This window comes from Pongo pygmaeus, chromosome 10 (assembly GCF_028885625.2).
Source record: "Pongo pygmaeus isolate AG05252 chromosome 10, NHGRI_mPonPyg2-v2.0_pri, whole genome shotgun sequence".
Lineage (NCBI taxonomy): Eukaryota > Metazoa > Chordata > Mammalia > Primates > Hominidae > Pongo > Pongo pygmaeus.
Genome location: NC_072383.2, coordinates 30,651,759 through 30,679,360, shown reverse-complemented (window position 1 = coordinate 30,679,360; position 27,602 = coordinate 30,651,759). Strand labels below are relative to the sequence as shown.

Here is a 27,602-nt window from a genome sequence, read left to right as displayed (position 1 = left end):
TATCATCTTTGGGAAGAATCACACCTGTAATCCCAGTACTTTGGGAGGCCAAGGCAGGTGGATCACTTTAGCCCAAGAGTTTGAGACCAGCCTGGGCAACATAGCGAAACCCCATCTCTATAGAAAAATACAAAAATTAGTTGGGTGTAGTGGTGAACACCTGTAGTCCCAACTACTGGGGAGGCTGAGGAGGGAGGATCACTTGAGCCCAGGAGGTTGAGGCTGCAGTGAGCCATGATCATACCACTGCAGTCCAGCCTGGGAGACAAAGTGAGTCCCTGTCTAAAAAAAATAAAAAAATAAAGAAGAAAAGAGAGAGGAATCAAATAGATTCAATAAAAAATGATAAAGGGGATATCACCACCGATCCCACAGAAATACAAACTACCATCAGAGAATACTATAAACACCTCTACGCAAATAAACTAGAAAATCTAGAAGAAATGGATAAATTCCTCGACACATACACCCTCCCAAGACTAAACCAGGAAGAAGTTGAATCTCTGAATAGACCAATAACAGGCTCTGAAATTGAGACAATAATTAATAGCTTACCAACCAAAAAAAGTCCAGGACCAGATGGATTCACAGCCGAATTCTACCAGAGTTACAAAGAGGAGCTGGTACCATTCCTTCTGAAACTATTCCAATCAATAGAAAAAGAGGGAATCCTCCCTAACTCATTTTATGAGGCCAGCATCGTCCTGATACCAAAGCCTGGCAGAGACACAACAAAAAAAGAGAATTTTAGACCAATATCCTTGATGAACATCGATGCAAAAATCCTCAATAAAATACTGGCAAACTGAATCCAGCAGCACATCAAAAAGCTTATCCACCATGATCAAATGGGTTGCATCCCTGGGATGCAAGGCTGGTTCAACATATGCAAATCAATAAACATAATCCAGCATATAAACAGAACCAAAGACAAAAACCACATGATTATCTCCATAGATGCAGAAAAGGCCTTTGACAAAATTCAACAACTTTTCATGCTAAAAACTCTCAATAAATTAGGTGTTGATGGGACGTATCTCAAATTAATGAGAGCTATCTATGACAAACCCACGCCAATATCATACTGAATGGGCAAAAACTGGAAGCATTCCCTTTGAAAACTGGAACAAGACAGGGATGCCCTCTCTCACCACTCCTATTCAACATAATGTTGGAAGTTCTGGCCAGGGCAATCAGGCAGGAGAAGGAAATAAAGGGCATTCAATTAGGAAAAGAGGAAGTCAAATTGTCCCTGTTTGCAGATGACATGATTGTATATCTAGAAAACCCCATCATCTCATCCCAAAATCTCCTTAAGCGGATAAGCAACTTCAGCAATGTCTCAGGATACCAAATCAATGTGCAAAAATCACAAGCATTCTTATACACCAATAACAGACAAACAGAGAGCCAAATCATGAGTGAACTCCCATTCACAATTGCTTCAAAGAGAATAAAATACCTAGGAATCCAACTTACAAGGGATGTGAAGGACCTCATCAAGGAGAACTACAAACCACTGCTCAATGAAATAAAAGAGGATACAAAGAAATGGAAGAACATTCCATGCTCATGGGTAGGAAGAATCAATATCATGAAAATGGCCATACTGCCCAAGGTAATTTATAGATTCAGTGCCATCCCCATCAAGCTACCAATGACTTTCTTCACAGAATTGGAAAAAACTACTTTAAAGTTCATATGGAACCAAAAAAGAGCCCACATTACCAAGTCAATCCTAAGCCAAAAGAACAAAGCTGGAGGCATCACGCTACCTGACTTCAAACTATACTACAAGGCTACAGTAACCAAAACAGCATGGCACTGCTACCAAAACAGAGATATAGACCAATGGAACAGAACGGAGCCCTCAGAAATAATGCCACATATCTACAACTATCTGATCTTTGACAAACCTGACAAAAAGCAATAGGGAAAGGATTCCCTATTTAATAAATGGTTCTGGGAAAACTGGCTAGCCATATGTAGAAAGCTGAAACTGGATCCCTTCCTTACATCTTATACAAAAATTAACTCAAGATGGATTAAAGACTTACATGTTAGACCTAAAACCATAAAAACCCTAGAAGAAAACCTAGGCAATACCATTCAGGACATAGGCATGGGCAAGGACTTCATGTCTGAAACACCAAAAGCAATGGCAACAAAAGCCAAAATTGACAAATGGGATCTAATTAAACTAAAGAGCTTCTGCACAGCAAAAGAAACTACCATCAGAGTGAACAGGCAACCTACAGAATGGGAGAAAATTTTCGCAATCTACTCATCTGACAAAGAGCTAATATCCAGAATCTACAATGAACTCAAACAAATTTACAAGAAAAAAACAAACAACCCCATCAAAAAGTGGGCAAAGGATATGAACAGATACTTCTCAAAAGAAGACAGTTTTGTAGCAAAAAACACATGAAAAAATGCTCACCATCACTGGCCATCAGAGAAATGCAAATCAAAACCACAATGAGATACCATCTCACACCAGTTGGAATGGCAATCGTTAAAAAGTCAGGAAACAACAGGTGCTGGAGAGGATGTCGAGAAATAGGAACACTTTTACACTGTTGGTGGGACTGTAAACTAGTTCAACCATTGTGGAAGTCAGTGTGGCGATTCCTCAGGGATCTAGAATTAGAAATACCATTTGACCCAGCCATCCCATTACTGGGTATATACCCAAAGGACTATAAATCATGCTGCTATAAAGACACATGCACATGTATGTTTATTGCGGCACTATTCACAATAGCAAAGACTTGGAACCAACCCAAATGTCCAACAATGATAGACTGGATTAAGAAAATGTGGCACATATACACCATGGAATACTATGCAGCCATAAAAAATGATGAGTTCATGTCCTTTGTAGGGACATGGATGAAGCTGGAAACCATCATTCTCAGCAAACTATTGCAAGGATAAAAAACCAAACACCACATGTTCTCACTCATAGGTGGGAACTGAACAATGAAAACACATGGACACAGGAAGGGGAACATCACACACTAGGGACTGTTGTGGGGTGGAGGAACGGGGGCCGGCTAGCATTAGGAGATATAACTAATGCTAAATGAGGAGTTAATGGGTGCAGCACACCAACATGGCACATGTATACATATGTAACAAACCTGCACGTTGTGCACATGTACCCTAAAACTTAAAGTATAATAATAATAAAATTTTTAAAAAAAGAAAAAGTAAGAAAAAATAAAAATAAAATAAAAGGAGATTTCAACTAAAATACACACAGCATTAATGGGTACAAACTACAAGTTTATATTCTTCTGTGTCCAAGTGGCAGGCAGAAAGTATCTGTGTTGGAGCATAGATGATGTGAGGGACCATGTAGCACCAAGCCAAAGGCTTTTAGAGACGTAATGCTGATATACAAAGTGCTACTCAGATAACATGTGAACCCTGTACCTACCGGTAAAGCTAGGCATATCAATACATCTTGTCTGTGATGAGCTCCAAGTTGTGAGGCTCAGGAGTCGGCCTGTGGGTAGATTTTCCAAAGTGTAAGGGCTTCAGCTGACCCTGGAAACAGAGAACAGTCCTCCTTGTTGACCAGCATCCCTTCCAGGACCTGACACAGAGCTTTCAGACACTCTCCCTACAAAGCTGTGATGTGACCTGCTGCAGCATAAACTCCAAATTTAGGCACATGGTGCCAGTAGAGTCATACAATGACAGTGACATGAGGGAGCTTGGGTCAGAGGATCCATTCAGGACCCAAGAGCTTATATGTGGGACTTCTCATGATGCCTCAGCTGCTGAAATCCAGGGCACTTTAAGCCTACAAGATGACTCTATCATTCCCTACACTGAAGAAATAGCAAGAAATATTTCTACAAGAAATAGCAAACATGCTAGTGCAGCACTTTAGAGAACGTATTAATGTTGTCCAAGGCAGGGGAGTTTCTATTTGTTTCTCTAGCACAGGACAAGCTTCATTTGAAAGTTAGTTTTGTAGGAGATAATTCTGGGGGGAAGCCATTGCACTCCCAAAGTAATCCCGTTCCTTCCACCCTGTTTTCCAGCATGGGCTACTGCATCCTTTTTGTGCATGGACTGAGCAAGCTCTGCACTTGGCTGAATCGATGTGGGGCCACCACCCTGATTGTGTCCACTGTGTTGCTGCTGTTGCTTTTCTCTTGGAAAACTGTGAAACAGAATGAAATTTGGCTGTCAAGAGAGTCCCTATTCAGGTATGACTAGACAGATAAAAGTAAATATCTTCCTGTTTATTTCTTTGCTTACAAATTGTTTCCAAACAAATGAGGTAACATGAGCCTGGCAGTATTTACTAAGGAAAATTATCTCTAATAAAGTTTTAAATGGAAGATGTAATTTTATGTGGGGTTTTAACTTTAGATTTTTTAAATGATATGTAAAACTTAACATGAGCTCATTCTAAGTGAATTTATGAAAATAAGGCTCCTGGGAAAGTTTTTGAGTCTGTGAATTCAGATGGAAACAGTTTTAGTGATGAGCGGGGCTGTAAAATCAGCTATAAACAAAATGAAACCAAGAAGCCTAATTTCATTGTTCAGTCAAGTGCATGCGAAAAGTGAGCACACAGCCAGAGGGAAGAGAAATGCAGTATCCTTCTTTAGAATATGCCAGCATGATACGTTGTGATCTGTGACCTAGTTGCTTTATTTTGAACATAATTTTGAACATTCTTTGAGACTGCCACTCATGATGCTGTGTTTCTGGGGCTTAGTGAGCCTCAATAAATGCTGCAGCCCTGGCAACCTTCGCCTGGCTCTCTTGGCACTGCCACACCTGACACCCAAACAATATTTGCCCAGTCTTCCAGGAATCCCCAGTCTGGGCCTCTTCCAAGCTTCTGTCCTCACTTATGACCTGATTGGTCAATTTAGTCAGCATGATTTTTTCTTGGTTTCCTGATTAGCTGGTACCCAACACTTATTCTTTGGGGGCAAACAATTGAAGCAGAGCTAATATCACTTAAGAAAAGGGGAAACTGTTGGAAGAGGCTAGGAAAGCATACAGAATTAAGGGAAGTGAAGAATCCGGCACACCTAGGACAGGAAACAGGCATCTGGAAAATCCGTCTTGAGCACCCTCTCAGAAACAAACAGGTAAACTTAACACCAGTTTTTTGGATCTACACATCAAAGTCCTAGGAAAAGAAAGCTTTTTGGCTGAACTTAAGATTAGTCACATGCCTGCCCCTTGTCCCTAGCAAGGCACTGAGAGGACTGATCTGACCAAGAAGCCTCCTCTGAGTTCCATGGAGGGAGCCAGGGCAGGCAGAGCCCCGTGGGGTTCCACCCAGACTTCTCAAAGTGAGGCAAGAGGGAAGTTCCCAGCAGGAAATCCAAGCGCTGTAAGAAGGGGGAATAATCTCTGGGCTGCCAAATATGAATGAATGAGTGAATGAACAAATAAGACAAAGGTTCACTGCACTCTTCTACTATTTTAAAATAATGTATTTGATTTTACTTGGCAATTTGACATTTTTTAAAATATAAAACAAAAAGTCAGTCTGGCATGCATGTCCTATTATTTTATTTATGTATTATTACATATCATTGTCATGATCGTCGTTATGATCATTTCAGTGGGTACTGTAGGGAGCTCAATGTAGAGTTTTTTTGTGTGGATTTTTTTTAATGCATCTTTTTTTTTTTCCACATAGATCTGCAAAATCACTCTTAGGTATCAGATTCTGTTAAGTCCCTGTCATACCCCTTTCTATTAAACACGATTCTCACGGACCGCAACAGACTCATTCCTTCCTTCTGCCTCATGCTAACTAAGGTCATTCTGTAAACACAGGAGTATTTAAGTTCAGTAATATAACTTCCTCCGAGTCTCTGTTGGCATAGTTTTTTCTTCCTTTCTCTTTCAATAGTCAGAGCTTTTATGAGAATCTTTAAAAACAATTCTGCCCTGTGTTAAACCTTTTGCCTGAATAGAGGTACTAACAGTGGTTGTATTTTCTAATGATGTTTACTGCTTAATCAGAGCAACTTTGGGAATGGATTTTGGCAGACTTAGTACTCAAATCCTTTACAGCTGATGCCAAAGATGTAAAAAAAAAAAAAAAGAAAAAAAATAGCTGATTGACCTTGCATCCAGAAGCTTCTATTGTTTTAGATGGAAGTATGTAGTATCTTCACATCAGTTGATTTCTAAAACACAACCATTCCACATTTGTGCTTAAAGAGATTTTGCAACTAAAGAGGCCTTTGGTGGTCCAATCAAATTTTGTGTAATGTGCAAATCAAAGCTATCGATATTTTCTAGAAATCTTTGCCTATTATCATTTATCTATGTCCTGAGAAAACTTTTAAGAATCTGAGACTTTAAAAGACTATTAAGACTGTTCTTTTTCCTTCAAGGCCAGAACAGATGTTTTTATGAGTTCATTTGTGCTGAGTAATGTTCAGGTCAGTCAAACAAACATTTACTGAGAATCTATGAGGCACGTTAAGGTTAGTGGTTGGGTGCAGGGTATGGAGTTAGACTTTCTGGCTCTACTCCAAGTTCTGCCATTGAATAGCTGTGTGATCTTAGGCAAGTTACTTAACCACTCTGTGCTTTAATTTCTTCATTTTACAATGTAAAATACTAGTGTTTATCTCCTGAGTATAGTGTAAGAATAAAATAGCATGTGAAAGATGCACAGGACAGTTTCTGGCATGTGGGAAACGCTGTGTAAGGTTTTCAGACTATTACTGTGCAGTGTGTTCTAGGATGAGAGAGAGAGAGAGAATGTGCATACAGGAGCTGGGAATCTGCATGGGAGGCAGACACATGAACATATTTCATTATAATGTAGTGTTAAACCCAGAACACTATGTAAGTACAGGTAGGTGGGTAGGTGACTAAGACCAACTCAGGCTGTCAAGGATCATGCTCTTGTAGGTCTGAGCTGAGTATTAAAAGTGGAGAAAAACCTAAATTAGCCATAAAGGCCCAAAACAGGAGCCAGCTGAGTTGAGTAAGAAAAATTTACAATAATTCTAGAGATGGTGATGCCCTTGGCAGAGACTCCATCTTCCCCTCTGTTCCAAACAATAAACCATAGACCATTCCTAAACCATATGGCCTCACTGAGGCCTCTCTAATTATGTGGGATGGTTTTGCCTGGCCATTCCATGAGCAATCTTACAGAGTATCTTAAGATAGAACTTTGTGTTGGAGAAAATACAAATTTTGGTCAAGCTCCAGCCTTTCCAGCTGAGGCCTCCTTTTACACAAAAGATCCCACTGTGTGATGTGTTTTTAGGAGATACAGATGCAGGGTTCCTGCACAATTTTATTTTATTTTATTTATTCATTTATTTATTTTTGAGACAAAGTCTCACTCTGTCACCCAGGCTGGAGTGTAGTGGCGTGATCATGGCTCACTGCAGTCTTGACCTCCCAGACTCAAGCGATCTTCTCACCTCAGCCTACCGAGGAGATGGGACTATAGGTGTATGCCACCACACCCGGTTAATATTTTTTTATGTTTTGTAGAGAACAGTTATTACTGTGTTGCCCAGGCTGGTGTCTGTTCCTTGGCCTCCCAAAGTGCTGGGATTACAGACATGGGCCAATGTGCCTGGCCAAAACTTTTTCTATCAGCAAGAACCTTACACACAAAAAGCACAAGAACCCAGCACTTGCGTATCATCAGAGGTGTGGACAGGGTAAATTGTCTAAGCTGAAATAGCCTTTACAGAAGCCAAGATTTGAACCCAAATCTGGTATAAAAATCAAAAGGTGCATAAACTTTGCCATGCCTATATTTTACATTGTGTTTTAACCTAAGCTAGCTCAAGTATAAGCAGAGAGAGAGAGAGATTTATGATCATAGCTGCAAGGCATATTTTCTTTAATTCTTACAGTAAGAAGCTGTTTTATGTGCTGAACTGGTAGATGGATCACCGCATAGCTCTGGTTGGGCCTAGTGACAGCCCAGAACCCTACATTTGTTTGGAGTAAATAAATACCATAATAACATAATTTGATCAGATTAAACCCTCTTCCCTCTCCTAATCTTCAAAATACCTAGAAAGGGACAAACATATTTCCTTTTGCATCCAGCTCAGGATCTCTCTAAATCCCATTCCTGAACTGTTTAAGTGATCCACGGACCAGCAATTAACATTTATGGCCTAGATCATCTTCCTACTCTGTAGGAAAAACAGTAGTTCTCTTTCCCCTTCTCTGAATTGCTGAGGCAGAGAATTTAGAATACCTCCCAGGGAAAAGAATATAAACCAGGTACTGACAGATTCTTTTGTAAAGGTCAGATAGCAAATATTTTAAGCTCTGTGGGTCATGCAGTCTCTTTTGCAACTATTTAACTCTGATGTTGTCTTGGAGAAAAGACTAAAGACAAAATGTAAACACATGGACACATTCATGGCCCATAGGCTGTAGTTTTGCTTGCCAATCATATAAACATTGTGATAGTGAAATTCTAATGTTACTTTGGTCTTATGGTACTGATTTGGTTAAGCATCAACTGTTGATCAACTTCAAGATTGATTCTGACCATTTACTGGCCGTGGCTGAAATATTTGCTCAACGATTTATTGGGTCTGTAACCTTACAAAAATGTCTTAATCTCTCTGAGCTTCAATTTCCTCATCTGTAATATGGGAGGCAGAGTAATACTACCTATTTGATAAGTTACAGCAAGGACTAAAGGAAATGATCTGTGGAAACTGGTGCTTAGCCCGGCACTTGATTTAAAGTAAGCATTCCATAAGTACTGTCCATCCTGTGTGTGGCATTATAAAATCTCAGGTCAAGGCAGGGGTCAAAATTGAGGAGAATCACGAATTCTTCTTCCTTTCCTTTTTGCTAACCTCTGACTGAATGCTCCGAATATTTTTTTCATGTTTGTTTTGCAATTAGGAATTTGGGGATGGTCCTCCTGACCTATTGTCCAATGATGCCAACAAAACAAATTGATGTTCTAAAACCTTGGAGATACACCTGATTAAAGCAGCTTTTTTGTTATTTATCAAGTCTTCCACAATAAAAGGTGTGAAGGAGATATGTGAAATGCATGGATTTAAAATCCTGAGTTGAAAGGGAGATGTTTATTTATAATCACTGTTGTAATTATTAACAGGGTTTTGTGTTCAGCCATATAATTTATGAATATTATATTTCTCTGTGGAATAAATATGGGTAAAGCTGGATGTCTCCATGATAATAACTGGAAGTATGAAATTGGAGCATCAAAAAAGCAAACAGGGAGACTATTCCTGGAGGGAAGAGTGACCTGGCCAGTTAAGTTCCAGGGAAAGTGTTGCCTTTGGCTTGTTATTTTCCTTTTTTTCACAAACTGTTCATTGTGAAATGAGAGCCTAGAAAAACATAGCAGAAAAATATCACAGAGAGAACATAAAGGTCAAAACCAATGATGGGAAAAAGCAGTGTGTTCTTAGGATTTTAGTGACTCCACCCACTTCTGCTTGCCTGTTAGGAACATTATTACTTCCTCTTACCATTATGAAACAATGCCCTGATCTCAGCAGAGACCATGTTTCCACAGACCCAATTGTCTATTCCTCGGGTGGGACGTACATTAGAACTACTGTGCTAATCACACAGAGAAAAGGATCAATTTCAATAAATATACCAGTTGTATTCATTTCTATAATCACAGTTGCCTTCAAAACTTACTGCTACCATGCACTATTTAGTTCTAGATAGAAAAAGTCAGAAATTTTCCTTAATAGAAATTTGATTATTAAAGTCATTACTAATATGCTTACCTGGATCTTGCCAATATGACTAAATTTATGTTGGATACTATCATTTGAAAAATTATATTAAAATCCTAGCAACCTGTCATACATTTTAGTTGCTTTTTAACATTCAAATAAGGAGATTTTGTAAACCATAAAGGTATCATAAATGAAAGATAGCGTCAGTATTTTAGCACCCACCTCCAAAAAGAACTATCCACAATCTATATAGGAAATGCCTTTGGCTGTCGTAGAAATGCAATACTGTCACTTAAGACTGGACCTCTGATCCTCTCAAAGGCTTGGCTCTCTCTTGTGTAAAGTGAGAGGAAGACAAAGGGAATGAAATGGTCACCAGGCATCCTTTGGGTCCTCCTATTCTGTGTGGTGCGAGAATTCTGATTCCGTGTACCATAGGAGTGACAAGTTCTCATTAGGCCATAAGGAGGATGTTTACTTCTTGGCTACTGGATGCCTCTTAAAAGCAGAGGAAGGGACCCCATTCTAGTACATGAGAAGCATGAGTATTTTCCTTTGTCTCCAGCAAGTTTTGTTCAGAGAACAGGGCAAATGTAGATCTCGTCTCATCTCAGCCCCAAAGGAAGCCAGTTCAGAGATGTGGAACCCCGTCGTCAAAGTTTAAGTGAGTGAACACAGAAGAGCTCTTTGTAAATGGTAAAGCACAAGATAGATGCTGATCTCTGTTTTTAGCAAAACCTGGAGTTGGCTCCCCTGACAGGTTAGTACATTGCCCTTCACTAGATATGCTAAAAAAAAAAAAAAATTAGCATCTGTACATTTAAAAATATACAACCTTCAGGCTATCTTATCAACCTCAGCTGGTGCCAACATTAGGCATTGCTGGTTCTCCTTAGGTATTCTCCATGCAGCCAGAATTTCATCAACACCATTTATGATATTATTTATCCTTCTTTCAGACAGAAACTAAAATAGAGAAAAAGAAAAAGGAAGCAACCCTCTTTATTCCATGTTCTTTCTTTTTCCTTTTTTTAATTGTATAAATTTAAGGTGTACAACATGTTTTGATATGCATATCCACAGTGAAATGATTACTGCAGGTAAGCAATTTAACATATCCATTATCTCCCATAGTTACCTGTTTTTTCTTTTTTGTATTAGTAGTAAGGGCAACTAAAATCTACTCTCTTTGCAGATTTAAAATATACAATACCATATTCTTAGCTATAGCCCTCTTTTTGTACATGAGATCTCTAGACTTAGTCATCTACATAACTGCAAATTTGTACCCTTGGGCCTATATCTCTTCATTTCCTCTCCTCGCCACACCTACTAACCATTATTCTATTCTCGTTTTCTCTGTGTTCAATTTCATTTATTAAGATTTCACATGTAAGTAAGATCATGCAGTATTTTTCTTTCTGCGTCTGGCTTTACTTAGCATAGTATCCCTCAGGTTCACTCATATTGTTGCAAATGGCAGTATCTCTTTTTTAAGGCTGAATAATATTTCATTGTATGTATATACCACAAATTATTTATCCATTCATCTGTCCATAGACACTCAGGTTGTTTCCGTATCTTGGCTATTGTGAATAAGGGGAAAGCCCCTTGACATTGGCCTTGGCTATGATTTTTTTGATACAACACTAAGAGCGCAGGCAGCAAAACACAAATACACAAATGGGACTGCATCAAACTAAAAAACTTCCACACAGCAAAGGAAACAAGCAAAAAAGTGAAAAGACAGCCTGTGGATTGGGATGAAATATTTGCAAACTGTATATCCAATAAGGGGTTAATATCCAAAATATGTAAGCAACCCATACAACTAAATTGCAAAACAAACCCCACAACTAATCTGATTAAAAATGAGCAAAGGACCTGAATGATGTCTTTGAAAAGAAGACAAGCAAATGGTCAACAGATGTATGAAAAGGTGCTCAGCATCACTAATCATCAGGGAAATGGAGATCAAAACCACGATGACATATTACCCCACAACTGTTACGATGGCTATTATCATAAACACAAGAGATAACAAGTGTTAGGGTGGATGTGGAGAAAAGGGAACGTTTGTACATTGTTGGTGGGAATGTAAATTGGTCCAGCCATTATGCAAAACAATATGGAGGGTCCTCAAGAAATTAAAAATAGAATTACCATGTGATCCAGCAATCCTTCCTCGGGTATTTACCCAAAGGAAATGAAATCAGTATCTCAAAGAGATATCTGCACTCCCATGTTCACTGTGGTGCGTTTTAAATCTCTGAAGCAACTGTAAGTGTGGGGTCTGCTGCTTTCAGATGGTCTGTTTCTTTTGGCTGTTCTCTGGCTTCACAGATGCCCATCAGATCCCTCCTCTGGAGAGGTCCTCAAGCTCCCAGCCAGTGGATTTTAGTGGGGCAGTCTTTGCTTGGTCCTCAGGGGCTGTTATTTCAATAAAAGCTCAACAAAAGTTGAGGTAGGGGTGGCGCCCATATAAAATGAGGAAGTATGCCCTAACATACTTCCCCAATGGCTTTAACACATTGTATGGAATTCTTCTCTTAATCTGACCTTTAAATTAAAAATTAAATGTAAATATGTAATCTGAGAGAGTTAGTGCATTAAAGTACAACTGCCCAGAAACTAGGTTCTCATCCTGAAGTCCTTCCTCTCTCTCATCAGTTGTCTGCCTGTCTCATTTAATCCAAATAAGTTGCAGGAATTTTTTTCCAAATAGCCTTCAAATCCATCTGTTTATATTTTATCATTCCCCCTGCCACCTTCCTTCAGGTGAGGGAACAGAAACTCTAGAACCAAACTCCTCGGGTCCAAGTCCCATCCCTACCACTTGCTAGCTGTGTGATCTTGTGGACATTGTTTCTGAAGCAGCTACAAAGGATAAAACAATCCCTTCCTGCTCCCACCCCTCCTCATATCTTCTTCAAATTGTTGGTATCACCCCAGGCAGATGGGCCCCAGGGTAAGCAAGCATCAGGCAGAAAGTAAACCCTGTAGGCACAGCCACTCAGTGGCATTTGGACAGCCTTATTCTTGCTGCTGGCCCTCCCTCATGATTAAGAGCTTGGGCTTTGGTGATTGATATGGACTGAATGTTTGCATCCCTTCAAATTCGTATGTTGAAGCTGTAACCTCCAGTTTCACTGTATCTGGATATCGGGCCTGTGAGGAAGTGATGAGGGTTAAATTTGGTCACAAGGGTGAGGCCCTAATCCAGTAGGGGTGGTGCCCATATAAAACAAGGAAGAGGCACCAGAGCTTTCTCTGTCTGTGTGCACACACCGAGGAATGCCATATGGGTCATAGCTAGAATGTGACCATCTGCGAGGCAGGAAGAGAACCCTCATCAGAAACCAAATCAGCCATAACTTTGATCTTGAACTTCTAGCCTCCAGAATTGTGAGAAATAAATGTGTGTTGTTTAAGCCACCCAGTCTATGGGTTTTGTGTTTTGTTATGGCAGCCTGAGCAGACCAGTACAGTGACCATTTATACAAGGTTTTTAAATGTCTCTGAGAAAAGCCTCATTTTCTTATCTGTAGAATAATTATACCTGCATTTGAAAAAAAAAAAAAACTGGCCCAGGCTTAGTATAGGGAAAGGTTAATTTCCAACAGAACTTATTGGTAGGGAGGCCAGTCTATAGTGATCCTTTTTGTAATGATTTATTTTGGTAGACAATCTCAATTAAAAAATAAAAGAAGAAGGAAATCTATAAGCGAATGAATGAATGGAGGAAGGAAAAAACTGAATCAACATGAACATGCAGGGCTATTCTCCAAAGAATCAACAATCACCTTGTCCTGCCACCTGCCACCTCTGCTTCCTGGATGTCTCCTGAATCCTTCTGTTCCTCCCTATGGCCCCTGCTGAAATTCTGACTATTCTTTTTCTCTCATCTTCTCTCTGCTCCACTCCCATCCCCTCCCTTTCCCTTCCTCCCTTTCCCTCTCCTCTCTTCTCTGAGGTTCCTCAGCAGTCCCCCAGGAGGTCTCCATACACTGCAGCCAGAAGACTGCTCAGTCCTTCTCTTTTGCTACCCTGTCCCTCACTTCTCTGTTGGAGACTCTGCACTGATTCTCTGCTGCTCTTCAGATAACCCCCCAGTGTGACTCACAGGGCCTATTAGACTCTCTCCACTCTAAGACTTAGCATGATCCAGCCACTCTGAATTTCTTCCAGTCCCTCAAAAGCCCCATGCTCTGTTTTCTTGGGGTCCTCTGCATAGGACATCCTGCTGCCTCTTCCTCCAGAGGCTAATTTCGTTTCTTCTTATCCTTAAAGTCTCAACTTCACCTTCACTGCCTTCTGGAAGCCTCCTCTGATCCCATTTGGGATAAGCATGCTGTGCTTCCTTGATACCCTGCTCACCTATTGTTACATGTCATTTTGTAATCCCTTCCTCCTACTTCTTCACCCTCATAAACTCCCTGAGGGCTGGGACTCTAACCATATTGTATCCCCAGCACCTGGCACAGTGTGTGATACTGAAGGGACACTACGTAAATGATAAACAACTGTACCATTACTTCAGCTTAGAGAAATGCTTGCAAACTGGTTTCATCAAATGATCTCACTTCTGGAATTGATCCTTTTTAATGATTCTGCTTGGGCCTGCATTAACTTTTGCCTTTTTTCCACCACTTTCTTTCATACAGATTATGTGAGGGCCTGGCATGTCATAATTATCTCAAATAAGCCTGACTTTATCGCCTTCCATTGTTGAGTAACTAAGGGCCTTTCTGAGTCCCCATTTATACTCCTAGATCTGGAATGTGTTTTCCTTTCAACACAGCACCCCTGAGAACTGTGCAATACCAAGGAGGAAGCGATGACCTTGTAGATGGGAGGGGAGCGAGAGAGAGTCTTTCACACTAACCAGTTGCATGGGTTTCCACATTGAAGGAAACAAGAATGGCGAGAAAGAATAAAGAGAAAGAAGACAGAGAATAGAGGACACTGCGTGTTACATCTCATGTTTTGTAGAGCAGGTTGTGGTTATGAGCTATTCTCATTTTATGAAAACCATTAAATCTTTTTTTTCCTCTGGTTCTTTATTGTGCACTCAGAGATCACTTAGGGTATTTCATCAAGTCTCCATGAAAAAGAAGGCTGCTGCAGAGACAGATGCAAAAGGAAGAAACGGCTGGCCCAATGCTGCAATTCTCCCTAGAAGGAAAAGCATTTGTAATCAGCCTCGGCAGGGCCTATCTGTGCAGCAGCCCCAGTGTGGGTGCATCTGCCCCCTGCACCATAAATTAGGAAAGCCAGATTGGCTTGTTAATTGCAAGGTTGTGTGTGTCTCATGTTGTACAATGTGCTCTCAGGTATACCATTGGACCCTCCTATGCTCCCAAAAAAAAGCCTCAGGAAGAGCTACAGAGCCTTTCCCAGACTCCAGCTGTGTCTCTGGCACAACAAAGGTCCTGTGTTTATATGCTAAGGGCATTTTGTTCATACACAGGTAGCATGCTTGTTCAGCTATACATAGCACTATACTGCCTCCATTGTTTTCTGTAGAAAGCAACGTTTAGTAAATTATATAATTTATACATTTTGGAAGCCTTGTTGTAGGCTACAATGCCTTGTTTTAGAATACAATGGACATTTCAAATACAGGTTCATGAAACTGAGTAAAACATGAAGGAATCTGACGATAATATTCTTTGTTAAATAATTCTTTTTAAAAATTTATTCATTTTAGGTCTGGAGTTCAAACTATGCCCCACAATGCCAAGGTTCACTACAACTATGCCAATTTCCTGAAGGACCAAGGTCGGAACAAGGAAGCGATCTACCACTACAGAACAGCCCTCAAGTAAGCGCCACACAGGGAGGGTGTTGGCCTTGGTGCTTTAAAGACTGTTGTTTATTTCACTTGGCCCTCCCAGTATATGGAGGGGGAGTTTGTTTGTTTCTCTTGATAGTAAACTGATCCTTGGAGGTGGGGTAGCTCTTGGACTCTGAGTCTTTTGGCTCAGTGTTCAAGTCTGCTATTAATGCAATAACTCTACCTTGCATGTAAGTCTTGGTGTTTTCCTGTAAAACTTTTCATTGCTATACATTACACAATGAACTGACAGTTCAATATATACGTGCAAACAAGAGTTGGTTGTCAAAAACATACTGGTAAGTTCTCATGATATTTATTGCAATGAATTTTAATGGTATGCATATAGAAAGCCCTAGACATCCCATGCCTGAAAGTATTTCCATGAAGACATTTGAGTATAGAAATTAAATGCCCTGAAAGTTGTATTAAATAGAAAAAATATGATAAGACAATTGATTACCATGTTGGGGATACGTTAATTGTGTGTGTGTGTGTGTGTGTGTGTGTGTGTTTAATAACATTCTCCTTACAGTCTTCCAATGGAAGAGAGAATACTATACATATCCTTAGATATGGCTTCAAGAGAAACTAAAAATTTAAGTTCTGCCTTACTAGCAGCAATCTGCTAGTATCAGAAGCAGAAGTACCTAACTAGCCAGTCGGAAGTGCCCAACCAGCTAGTTATAGTTGCTGGTTGAGTACTTCCACTTCAGGTACTCTTTCGAATTGCAGCTCTGACTTTCAAGATGGTTTTCTGTGAAACATCCCAGATAATACATGTACTTAACATTCAACACATGGAGACATAATAACTAAATATAGCCTGGCAATCTCCAATTATAGACAAAATAAAGCAAGGTTAATCCTCTCTTTTATTAAATATTATGATGCTCACAGAAGCCTTTGAAGAGGTTTTCATGCCTTCACAGATTGGTTGCCTACGTTTGGTTGAATTTTCTGAAACGGTTTCACTTTGGGATATGCTTAAAGTACATCTACCAACCAAATCATGCATTTCACTAAAGTGTCTACTAGGATTGTCTCAAGGCTTATTTTGACAGTGTCATTGTTATATTTACACAAGCATATTGCTTATCAATCAAAATCTTTTAGACTTTAGGATCTGTTACTTAATATTTAATATGGCAAATATGGCAGAAGTTCGTTTTGTTTGTGTGTGTGTGTGGGGGGGGGGTCTGTTTGTTTTTTTGTTTGTTTGTTTGTTTGTTTGAGTCGGAATCTTGCTCTGTCACCCAGGCTGGAGTGCAGTGGCACGATCTTGGCTCACTGAAACCTCCACCTCTAAGGTTCAAGTGATTCTCCTGCCTCAGCCTCCCAAGTAGCTGGGATTACAGGCATGCACCATCATGAAGTGCTGAGATTACAGGCGTGAGCCACCACACCCGGCCTAATATGGCAGAAGTTTTAAACCATAGATATCAAGTTTGCTATTAAATATTTTCCCAAATATTACAAGAAATATAAGTTCCAGAGGAATAATCGTATCAAAGCTTTTTGTTGAAGAAGTTTTATATTACAGAATAGAAGATCATTTTTAAGATTTAAACAAGAATTCTATTCTTTCATTGGAAGACAGTTTCCAAAATGTTCATAATGCTTATCTCTGGTGGGTGAGATTATAGATTGATTTTTTCCTTTATAATTTTTTGTGTGTTCCAGGTATTCCACAATGAACATCTATTCCTTTTGCAATGAGGAAATGTCATTTTTTAAAAGGCATATTCCTTCAAGGGTACATACAAAGTATATTTTGGCTTTAATAATTAATTAATGTTTATCAATTTTAGATGCCATTCTTGAAGGGAGGAAAAGGGCAGTAAGTTTGCCTGAAACTTACATGGTTGGTAGGAAAAGTATCAGTATCTTTTTAATTGGTTTTATTATAACAGACTATTTTCTGTCAAGTTCAAAAGGAAAAGTAAGGCAGACCCTCAGGCATAACTTGGAGCAAAGGTATAAATTAAACAAAATTCTCTGGCAGTTGATTTTACAGAATTATAGTAGCCGGTTGGGTACTTCCGTTTCTTTGCTGTGAAACAATACAAATAAATGTTTGCTTCAGCAACTGTGCTTCTGGAAGAAATATGTCCCTTGAGACATGGGGAAAAACAATTAAAGCTATAAATATATTACATATAGTAATTAGTGAAACAGTTTATGCTTTCAGACTAGATTCAAAATACTTCTGGTTAAAAATATCTTTTTTGTGTGGATACCTCTGTGGTGAATTTTCAACGGATGTGGGTATTTTTGTTGTTGTTGTTGTTGTTGTTTTTGAAGAAATAGATTGTCACTCTTTGTGTTAGAGGGAAAAGGAAAATACCAGAGCTATTCATCATTTTGTTGATTATTTATCTTTGGTGACTGGAAGATTGCCTTTATTTTGATGTTGCTATTTCTTTGTGGAAGTTGCTGAGACAGGGATTCCTCTCCCTCCCAGCTGCTCCACCTCTACTTCAACTTTAGAGTATCTGATGTTTTTCATATTTGCACACAGCAAGAAAGAGAGTGATTAGGGAAATGCAAGGTTAAAGGCGCTATTATCTGAAATCAATTCCAGCAATTATCCATTACTGTCGTAATGACTGAATAGATCTCAAAGGCAGTGGTGAAATTAATCATAAGGGCTGTACCTATACCAGTCTCTTTTTGGCTGACTTACAATGCTAAAAATGGCACTATAATAAGTTAGTAATTATGTATGACATGAATATTCTGCTTCTTTTAAATTTTTTTATTTTTTGAATAATGCAGAAGTCACTGACTTCTCCTTCCTCTTTACCTCATTTATAATATTTCTGTAGTATAAGGGAAATCTCCCCTGGAAAATATTGCATCTAAGGTCACGTATTCAGTTTAAGATTCAAATCATCAAAGAAAAATGTCAAAACCCTTTTCTTAAATCCTCAACAAACATCAAGTGTTAGCTTTGCTTTGCTGTGAGGGGCAGCTCTCACATTTATAACTCCTGCAGTAATATAAAGCTTGGGATTATCTATGTTGGAGATTCAGAAAACCACTGGCAGATCTGCCATAGGCCTCCAGAGCTCTCTGACCGTTCAGTTACCCTGGAGAAGGTTTCTAACATTCTACCTTGTGTGATGGGAGTAGAAAGTCCAGAGACCACCCAACAAGTCAGCCCTTCCTACACAAAAACTCCCAAGAAATGCCTCAGCTAATAAGCCCCAAAAGAGAAATAGTGATTCTCCCTGAATAAAGTCAAGATATTGATGTGTACTTGGCCATGTGTGTACTTTGTCAAATACCTTAAAAAGTCAGTTAAAAATGGAGAATCATAAAACAAATTAAGCAAACTCTTGAGTATTTTATTTTACCCTGAAATTTCACATGTGCATCCATTCACCAATCTTCTGATGTCAAATCAAATCCTTCTCTTTGAGTAAGAATCTTCTGATTAGAATCTGCAAAAGCCACCTCCATAAATCATTGCTATGAGTCTCAGTTTTGATATTTAAAACTGGAATAAAAATTTAAAGATATTTACAATGTAATTTGAGTAGACTGAGATTTTTCTGATTTTTCTCCTCCAGTCTTTTACAGTTATTTCACTCACATCTAATTCAACAGTGATTTTTTGAACTTCTTTCCTTTTTGAGCATTTTCAGAGCATTTACTTATTTTCCATAGAAATAATTCCTTTTCACACTTAAATTTTATCACTTTGCAAGAGCAGGCTCTTTTCTCCCAGTGTAACTAAATTTTGTATTGTGCTTTTAATGCTCCTATACAAAAGAAATCTCCACTCACCATTTAATTGCCTAACACATGGGAAGGGGTAGAACTAAAATCTTTCTGATTAGAATGTTTAATGCATACCATAGAGACTTGTTATGATAATAGTGCCTATTGATATAATTCTTTGTATTCCCTCCCGTATGGCTCACAGGAACTTTGTAAGGACATTGCATTAGACTGCAATACATGTATGTGGAAAAAGAAAGTAATAAAGGATTGAGTACTGAAGAGACACCATATCATTAGGGTCTAAAGAAATCGAACCATGTCTAATTAACCAATGTTTGCTGATGTCTTGAGTATATGAGTAAGACTACTTTATTATAATTCCTCTTAATAATGCTATTTATAAAACTATTTTCTGTCAACGTTCAAACAGAAAAATAAGGCAGACCCTAAGGCATAGCTTGGGGTGAAGTTTGAACATGTTTTAAAAGTCAGGAGTCAATGAGTATTTTAAAAAGTCCTTCACACAGCCTATTTTAAGTGAACATTTAAGATAACTCTCTCATGACTACAGGTGGACTTGGATATCAGCTGCCATGTGTATTTCTGGAAGGAATTAAAATTTCAATACCATTTGTTAGCCAGGTTTAGCAAGTGGAGATGTGTTCTTCAGCTGATGTGGTATTTTCATGTATAAAAGCTCAAATATGCTTTCTAATATCACAAGTAGGCACGAAATTATTTTTGTTGCTTCTTGTTGATGAAATTACATTCTCACTATATATATGCTGTGTTAATTAAATCTGGCAGTTTTATTCATAAGCTCAGGAAATTAAACATTATTTCATTTAGAAAAAAAACAGAATTTAAGTCACATTGTGGCCATACTTATGAACTCAATTTCAAAATGAAATCTCAGTAATTTATTTTCAGAAAAGTTTCACTTTCTCTGGCTATCTTAGACCACTTTTTCATTTTAAAAACTCTCTTATGTATGGTTCCCCAGAAAACAGAATCCAAGGCAAAGATTTGCAAGTAGGAAGTTTATTAAGGAGCACCCTCAGGAACACCAGGGCAGCAGAAGAGAGGAGATGTTGAGTAGAACGCAGTTCCAACAGAGGCCTCAGCTGATCCCATGGAGAGCTCTGGAACTGGGATGTCCCCTTAGAAGTGTCATGAATGGAGGCAAGAGATTTACCTTTAAACTTCTCTTTCAACCAATCGCTGCATCCGGGACGGGAGTCTAGCCTTGGGGAGGCAACTCCCTGAGGCTGACAGCAATGCCCAGAGAGGAGCTGGACTCTGAGCTGCCAGCAGCCAACACTCCTAGCAGCCAGGAGAATATGCACTTCAGCCTTGCAGGGGAACTTTACACCGGCTGTGATTTCTTGTATAAGTAAATATGGCAGGTTTAGCAAAATAGGGTTGAGATTTACTGTTAAAAATGAGAATAGGGATGCTACCTACCTCATAGGGTTGGAGGATTACAAGATAATTCATATAAAAGACTTAAAGCAATATCCTTAAGCAATGAGGGCAATGACACCCTCAGTAAATATGACTAACACACACAGAATCTGACCACCTCCTTCCACCTCCACTGTCCCCTTGACCTCTCACCTAGACTGCAGCAATATGCTCCTAACTGGTGTCGTGGTTTTCACCTTTGCCCTGCTTCCCTTCAGTCTGTTCTCAATATAGCAGCCCCAGGGATCTTCAGTGGGGTGGCCCAGCACTTTGAGAGGTCAAGATGGGTGGATTACATGAGGTCAGGAGTTCAAGACCAGCCCCGCTGGAGCCCCACTCACAGCAATCTGGAGCTCAGAAGGCTCCAGCCACCACACCTCACTCACAGGGAAAGTGGGAGGCCCTGCAGCAGCCTCCATGCTCGCCCTGCACCTCCTGCCCCCTTGCTTCCCCTGACTCACCTCCTGCTACTCTTCTTGCTTACTTGGCTCCAGACACACTGGGCTGCAGGCACATGCATGCCAGCCACATCACCTTCCTGTTTCAGGGGTTCTGCGTTCTGTTCTCTCCTCCCAGAACCCTTTCTCCCTTACCTCAATGGCTGCCTCCCTCACACCCTTCAGCACTCCTCATATGTGTCATCAGCTTCTCCATGAGGCCTCCCCAGACCACCCCACTGAAGACCGCAAGCACCGCCAGCATCCCCTGTTCCCCCTCTTTCCTTCATTTTTCTCCATTTATCACCCTCCACTCTACTCACCTATCATTTTGTTAATTGTCTGTGTCCCTCCTCTACCCAGTAAACCGCATGAAAGCAGAAATCTTTGTCCTTATCCCTAGCATGAAGGAGAGTGCCAGGAACATGGCACTGAGTAAATACTTGTTGAATGGAACAATGCTACGTACAAACTTCTTTATACTGTGGTTTTTTTGTGTTTGTTTTTTGACACGGAATCTCACTCCTGTTGCCTAGGCTGGAGTGCAGTGGTGCGATCTCGGCTCACTGCAGCCTCTTCCTCCTGGGTACAAGCGATTCTCCTGCCTCAGCCTCCCAGGTAACTGGGATTACAGGTACCTGCCACCACGCCTGGCTAATTGTTGAATTTTTAGTAGAGGCGGGGTTTCACCATGTTGGCCAGGCTGGCCTTGAACTCCTGACCTCATGTGATCCACCCATCTCTACCTCCCAAAGTGCTGGGGTTACAGGCATGAGCCACTCCACCCGGCCTTATACTGTGTTTTTAAAGTATGTGAATTACCTAGAATGTTTTAAACGGTAACTGAGGTATAATGTAAAACCTAAATGCCATCAATAGCAGAAGATCCTAAATTACTTCTATCTTTTCCTCTTCCTAGGTGCTAGATTGGCAAGGGGTAGACTTGTGATGGATAATTTCATGTCAGCTTGGATGGGCCATGATACCCAGATAATTTGGTAAAACATTATTCTAGATGTTCCTACAAAGGTACTTCTTGGATGAGATTAACATTTAAATCAGTAGACTTAGAGTAAAGCAGATTATCCTCCAGAATGTGGGTGGGCCTCATCCATCCCACTGAAGGACTTAACAGAAAAAGACAGACTTCCCTGGAAGGAGAGGAAATCCTGCCCACAGGATTCTAACTGCAGCTCTTCCCTGGGTCCCCAGCCTGCCCAGTTATATAAATACAAATTCAGTATAACTTTGTGTAACTTTGTAGCCTGCCGCCTACCCTGCAGATTTTGGACTTGCCAGCCCCCACAATCATGGGAGCCAGTTCCTTAGGATAAGTGTCTCCCTAAATGTAAATATACACATCCTGTTGCTTCTGTTTCTCTAGAGAACCCTGATTAATTCAGATTTTCCTCTTTTACTACCCTGCTCGTTTTTCACGCCTAAGGCTGATCTCTTCTTTTCTGCTCAAGGTTCCATAATTTCCAATTTCTCAGAGCTTATTTATAATCCTCTGTTTAAATCCTTTGCTTCCTCCCCTTCACCTGGCACTTTCCCATTAATATTTAAATATTCTCTAGTTGCTCCTACCATCAAACAAACAAACAAACAAACCGAGCCTGTCTGTATTTCTTGTTTTCCTCCTCCTGCCATTCATCTGTGTGCTTCCTTATCTCCTTCCTACCTTTCAAGTGTCAAAATTTCCCAGAAAGTTGCAATGTCTTCCTTATTTTCTCTCATTACTCAACTACATTCTGGCATCAGCTCCCTCCCCACCTGTGAAACTGCTCTCCCCAAGGTCACCAGCTACCTCCATGCAGATAAATCCAATGGACCATGCTTGGGCATCAAATTACCTAACTCTCAGCAGCATTTGACTTTGCTGACCACTCCCTCCTCCTTAAAGTAATTCTTTTTTAGCATCTGTGACACCATGCTCTCTTGCTTTTTCTGCTCTTTCTTTAGATTGTCCTGCCTCCACCAACCCTTAATGGAAGAGTTCTCAGGACCCTCTCCTCCTTCCCTATATCTTGTTCTCTTCTCAATCTTTGCTTTTTTAAGGGATTCCTTCAGTCCCAAAGGCTTGCTAGCATCTGTGTATATGCTGGTTGACCCTCAAATCTATGACTCTACCATTATCTTTCCCCTGATGATCAGAGCCATCTACCCAGCTGGACATTTTCACGAATTGCCCTCTGCACCTCAAACTCGACTGGTCATCTTCTCCCCAAAACCTGCTGCTTGTCCTTTATTTTCCTCCTTTCCATTCTCTGCTTCAGCCAGAATAAAATCCTTTCAGTTTCTCAAGTTCTGTTTGGTTTTGCTTTCCCTCCTTGGAACTCTTTCCTTCCTCTTCCTGCTCTTACCCCTCCCTCGCACTCCCAGTCCCCTTTATTGCTGCCCCTCCCAGTAAAGCTTCACCTCTCCTGGAAAAACCTTGGTGAATGTCTCAGGTGCCTCTCATTTGCCCTCCTCCTGTATGCTCCTGTCAGCTCCAGCTCAGCTTTACTGCTCTGTCTGCTCTCCTTACAGTGCATTAGAGTCCATTGGTTTTCCTGTTTCTCTTCTACCACGGGGCACTCTTGAGGGTAAGGACAGCTTTCTCTTTAATGCTGTGTACCCTTAGCAAACGGCCTGGCACATTGTACGTGCTTAATACGTGTTTGTGAAAACAAAGTCTGGATGAACATAATGCATAAAATCTCGATCACAGGGCTCTTAGAGTCAGAGGGCGACTCCATAAGGACAAACAGTGTTTCTCAATGGCAGAGCTCTTGATATTTTGCAGAACAACTTTTCTTTGTGCAGAACTGTCCTATGCATTGCAAGATGTTTCACACCCCTAGCTCCTGCCCATTGTATATCAGGAGTAATACCCAGTTCCTGCAGTGGGTATTCAAAATGTACCCACTCTCCTCCCCACTCCTCATGATCTCCTTACTTGGCAGTTATTAATTAGGAATACGAACATCCTTTTCCTGCCCACCATTGTCTCTTCTCTGAGATAATCCATCAACCAGAGTGCACTCATGCTAGGAAGTGTTAGTGCAACAAGGATCCCAGGTGCACATTGATCTGTCACGCAGAAACCACACAGGATTTTGAATGTCCTTATAACCTTGGGTATAGCTTTTTCAATTACACGTGTCTGGAATTCCATTTGGTCTTGAGCATATTGGAAAAACTTGGAGAAAATTGCTCTGGTGCCTCTGGGGATCATTTGCTTCAGATGGTGAAGGATTGACAGGCTTTGGAGGGAGTGCTGGACAAAGAACATTCCTACATTCTTAAAATGGAGAGGGTTACTTGCCCTTCACATCTGAGAACTCTCAGTATAGGAGAAACAGATGGACACAGAATGACTTGAGTGTTCACTAGGTTAGTGATGAAGAAATAATGGATGTAATTTTGACTGATGGGAGCAAGTTGAAAGCTATCAGCAACAGTGAAGAGTGTGATTTTTCAAAGGAGGAAAAATCCATGTGAGGAAGGAGAACTGGCTGCTTCAGCCTGGCATGGGTTCATTAGGTCTACAGAGGGAGCCAGTCAAACCACCCAGAGGTCCTGCAGCTGACCCCAAAATATTAAATGTATGTAGTGTCACAGGTGTTGTGATGGATATTTTTATATACCCACCATCTCATTTGTTCATGTAAAAGCCCATTTATTCACAGAGAAGGTCAATATGTTATTAAGCTTACTTTTTTAAAGAAAGCAACTAAAGCACAGACATAAATTCAAACTCACATAGCTGGAATGCCTCTCATGGCTTCTGACTCCAAATCCAATTATTTTTCCACTCCACCAAAGCAGTTTCCTATCTATTCTGCCACAAAAACCAAAGTTCACCCCAAGCCTCTGAGAAAGGTTAATTATGTTCACCATTTCTATTTAAAGGAATAGAGAAATACTTAATTCCATAAACTTCCCAACCCCTAGCAGTAAATTCTCAGGAATCAGGTTCAGCCATTTAAAATGATTCATTTCCTAAGGGCACTCAAGAGCCATGGCTTTACTCTGCATAGTCTTGGAAAATTGACTGGGAGGAGCCCTTCTGCATCACTATTGGAGGTCATCCATTGTGCAAGGTCAGATAATTTAGCTGGCCCCTCTTGAAGAGTGCGTCACATTTCCCTGAATTGCAGTTGAGGCTTTTTCCCAAGGCTATCTGTAATGGATCGGAAGGAGTATGGTGCAAGATGAAAGTGGTCAAACTTATTTGCTCGGTGTTAATGGCAATTAACAAGCAGACTAATAAAATGATCAGTTTTACTCAAGTGCAATTTAGTAACATGATGACTTAAATTTCATAACATGAAGGAATCACGCACTTAAAATATGCCACAGACTAATATGGTTGGAAATAATGCTGTCAACTCCTGAAATGAAGTTTATTTTGTATATTTTTCAGTCCAGTGGAATTCTGGTTTTATGGTGGAATGTTTTTCTCAGTCATGTTTTTCTTTTGGACTCATTTTCTCAACAGGAAATAGAAAATAAACATCTGACCTTAGCATGGCTAACCTCAAATAAATTAATGTGTGGTATGAAAATCGGACAAATATACGCACTCTGAAAATAAATCAGGGTGTGTATTCTCTGAAAGGAAATTGCAAACTAGAGCACATCATTCAATATTATTTGAACAATGAAATGCCATATACGGCATTCAGATAATGAAAAGTAAACAGCATTCTTAACTCTGGAACAGATTGTACAAAATTTAAAGTAAATAACTGACATAAAATTCAAAACTTGATTTTATTCACATACAGCTTATGTCTATGGATCTTTAGTTGAGGTTAAAGCTGAAGAAGGGTAAATCAGAAAGTATGTATGTAAATCTTACACACTTACTGGGTGTTGTTAATCCCAGATAGCTTTCCATAATACTGTGCTTTTCAGAGACACCATGATTATTTTGTATGACAGAAGACAAATTTTTGCAGTGAAGATTCTGAGTAGCCAAACTTTCTGGGTATTGAGTTTATTTCACTTCTGCCACTGAGAACTAGTTCCTATAAGAGCATAGTTGAATGATTTAGCCAAAGAAACAACAAGATGAAAAGAATTATTCCAAATGGAAGCTCTAATTTATTTGCTGAACGTTGAATGACGAATGAAGTTTAAAAACAGATTTACAGGAGCCGGCTGCCTTCTTGACATTTAAGAACACAAGTGCTTCTGAGATGTCTTTTTTTTTTTTCTTTAAAAGATGGGGTTTCACTGTCTCCTGGGCTGGAGTGCAATGATACCATCATAGCGCCCTGCAGCCTCAAACTCCTAGGCTCAAGTGACTGAGATGTCTTTTTTTATAATCTATTATTTACTTAATTTCTCCCAGTTTCCCTTTCCTCAACTGTAAAATAAATAGTACAATAGTTCTACTTAAGCAATTTTGAAGGGTAAATGAGACAGTGTCTGAGACAGCACTTTAAAAATGTAAAGTACCATTTACACATCCTAGGTCCTCTGGAACTCATTTTCTTTTGTTCCCGCCTTCTATTTTTTGCTTAGACAAGTGTTCCTTCCCAGGGACTTTCTCCTCTTAACATGTTGACATTCATTCTTCAGCGATAAGATGAGAGGAATAATGTCCTTGACTGCCTACTCTATTAATTCTACTTAAGGAAATGTCACTAGCTAAAAATTAAGAACCCCTAAAATGCTTCAGTGGATATTGTTTATCCAGAAACTAAAGTACGCAATACTTGAACACAAATTTTTCTTCAGCTCATAGAACCGCATCTCTATATGTATGTGTTTTGTTGTTTTTTTTTTAATCTTTATTTTTATTTTTTTGTAGAGTCAGGGTTTCTCCATGTTGCCCAGGCTGGTCTCAAACTGCCGAGTTCAAGCGATCTGCCAGCCTTGACCTCCCAAAGTGCTGGGATTACAGGCATGAGCCACCTTACCCGGCCCCATACATTTCTTTTTTAATGAGGAAATAATAAGCTTATTTATACCCCAGAAAGATTGGACAATATAACTCATTTTCTCTATAATAAATTTTAAAAATTGAATTCATCAAAATAATAATAAATAGCTAAAGAATCTTCATAAACAATTCAAATGTTGAAGAATACTGTGAGAAAGAAAATCCAGTGAGTGCTCTTACAAACAGGCCTGAAAAAATAGGCCTGAAAAATCACCACTGCTCCAGTTCAGCAAATCTTTTGTTGAGGTTTTCTGGACGGGGAAGGGAATAACCACTATCAGGACATTTGTAAAACATACCTGTAGAAAGCAAAGTCAAAATGGACTTAATTTATTCTGACAATTGATGTAGCAACATAGACATCTCTTAAATTATTCATCTTTCCAATAGAAAATTCCCTTCCTGGAGAGAGCAGGATTGAATTAGGCCCAAGCTAATTCAAACGCAAATTTATTTAAAAAGTAAACACACAAAAT

General features: G+C 39.7%; 1 protein-coding gene across 4 annotated transcripts in view; it reads left to right on the top strand.

Moving 5' to 3' along the window:
• TMTC1 (transmembrane O-mannosyltransferase targeting cadherins 1) overlaps positions 1-27,602 on the top strand; it is a 281,634-nt gene that overhangs the window by 197,775 nt on the left and 56,257 nt on the right. For 3 of the 4 annotated variants that reach the window (XM_063672555.1, XM_054442887.2, XM_054442885.2), the window contains 2 exons: positions 4,059-4,226; positions 15,436-15,549. In XM_063672555.1, the coding sequence (XP_063528625.1) occupies positions 4,059-4,226; positions 15,436-15,549 (282 nt within the window). The remainder of the gene's footprint in view (positions 1-4,058; positions 4,227-15,435; positions 15,550-27,602) is intronic. The other variant, XM_054442886.2, reaches the window with a different exon arrangement.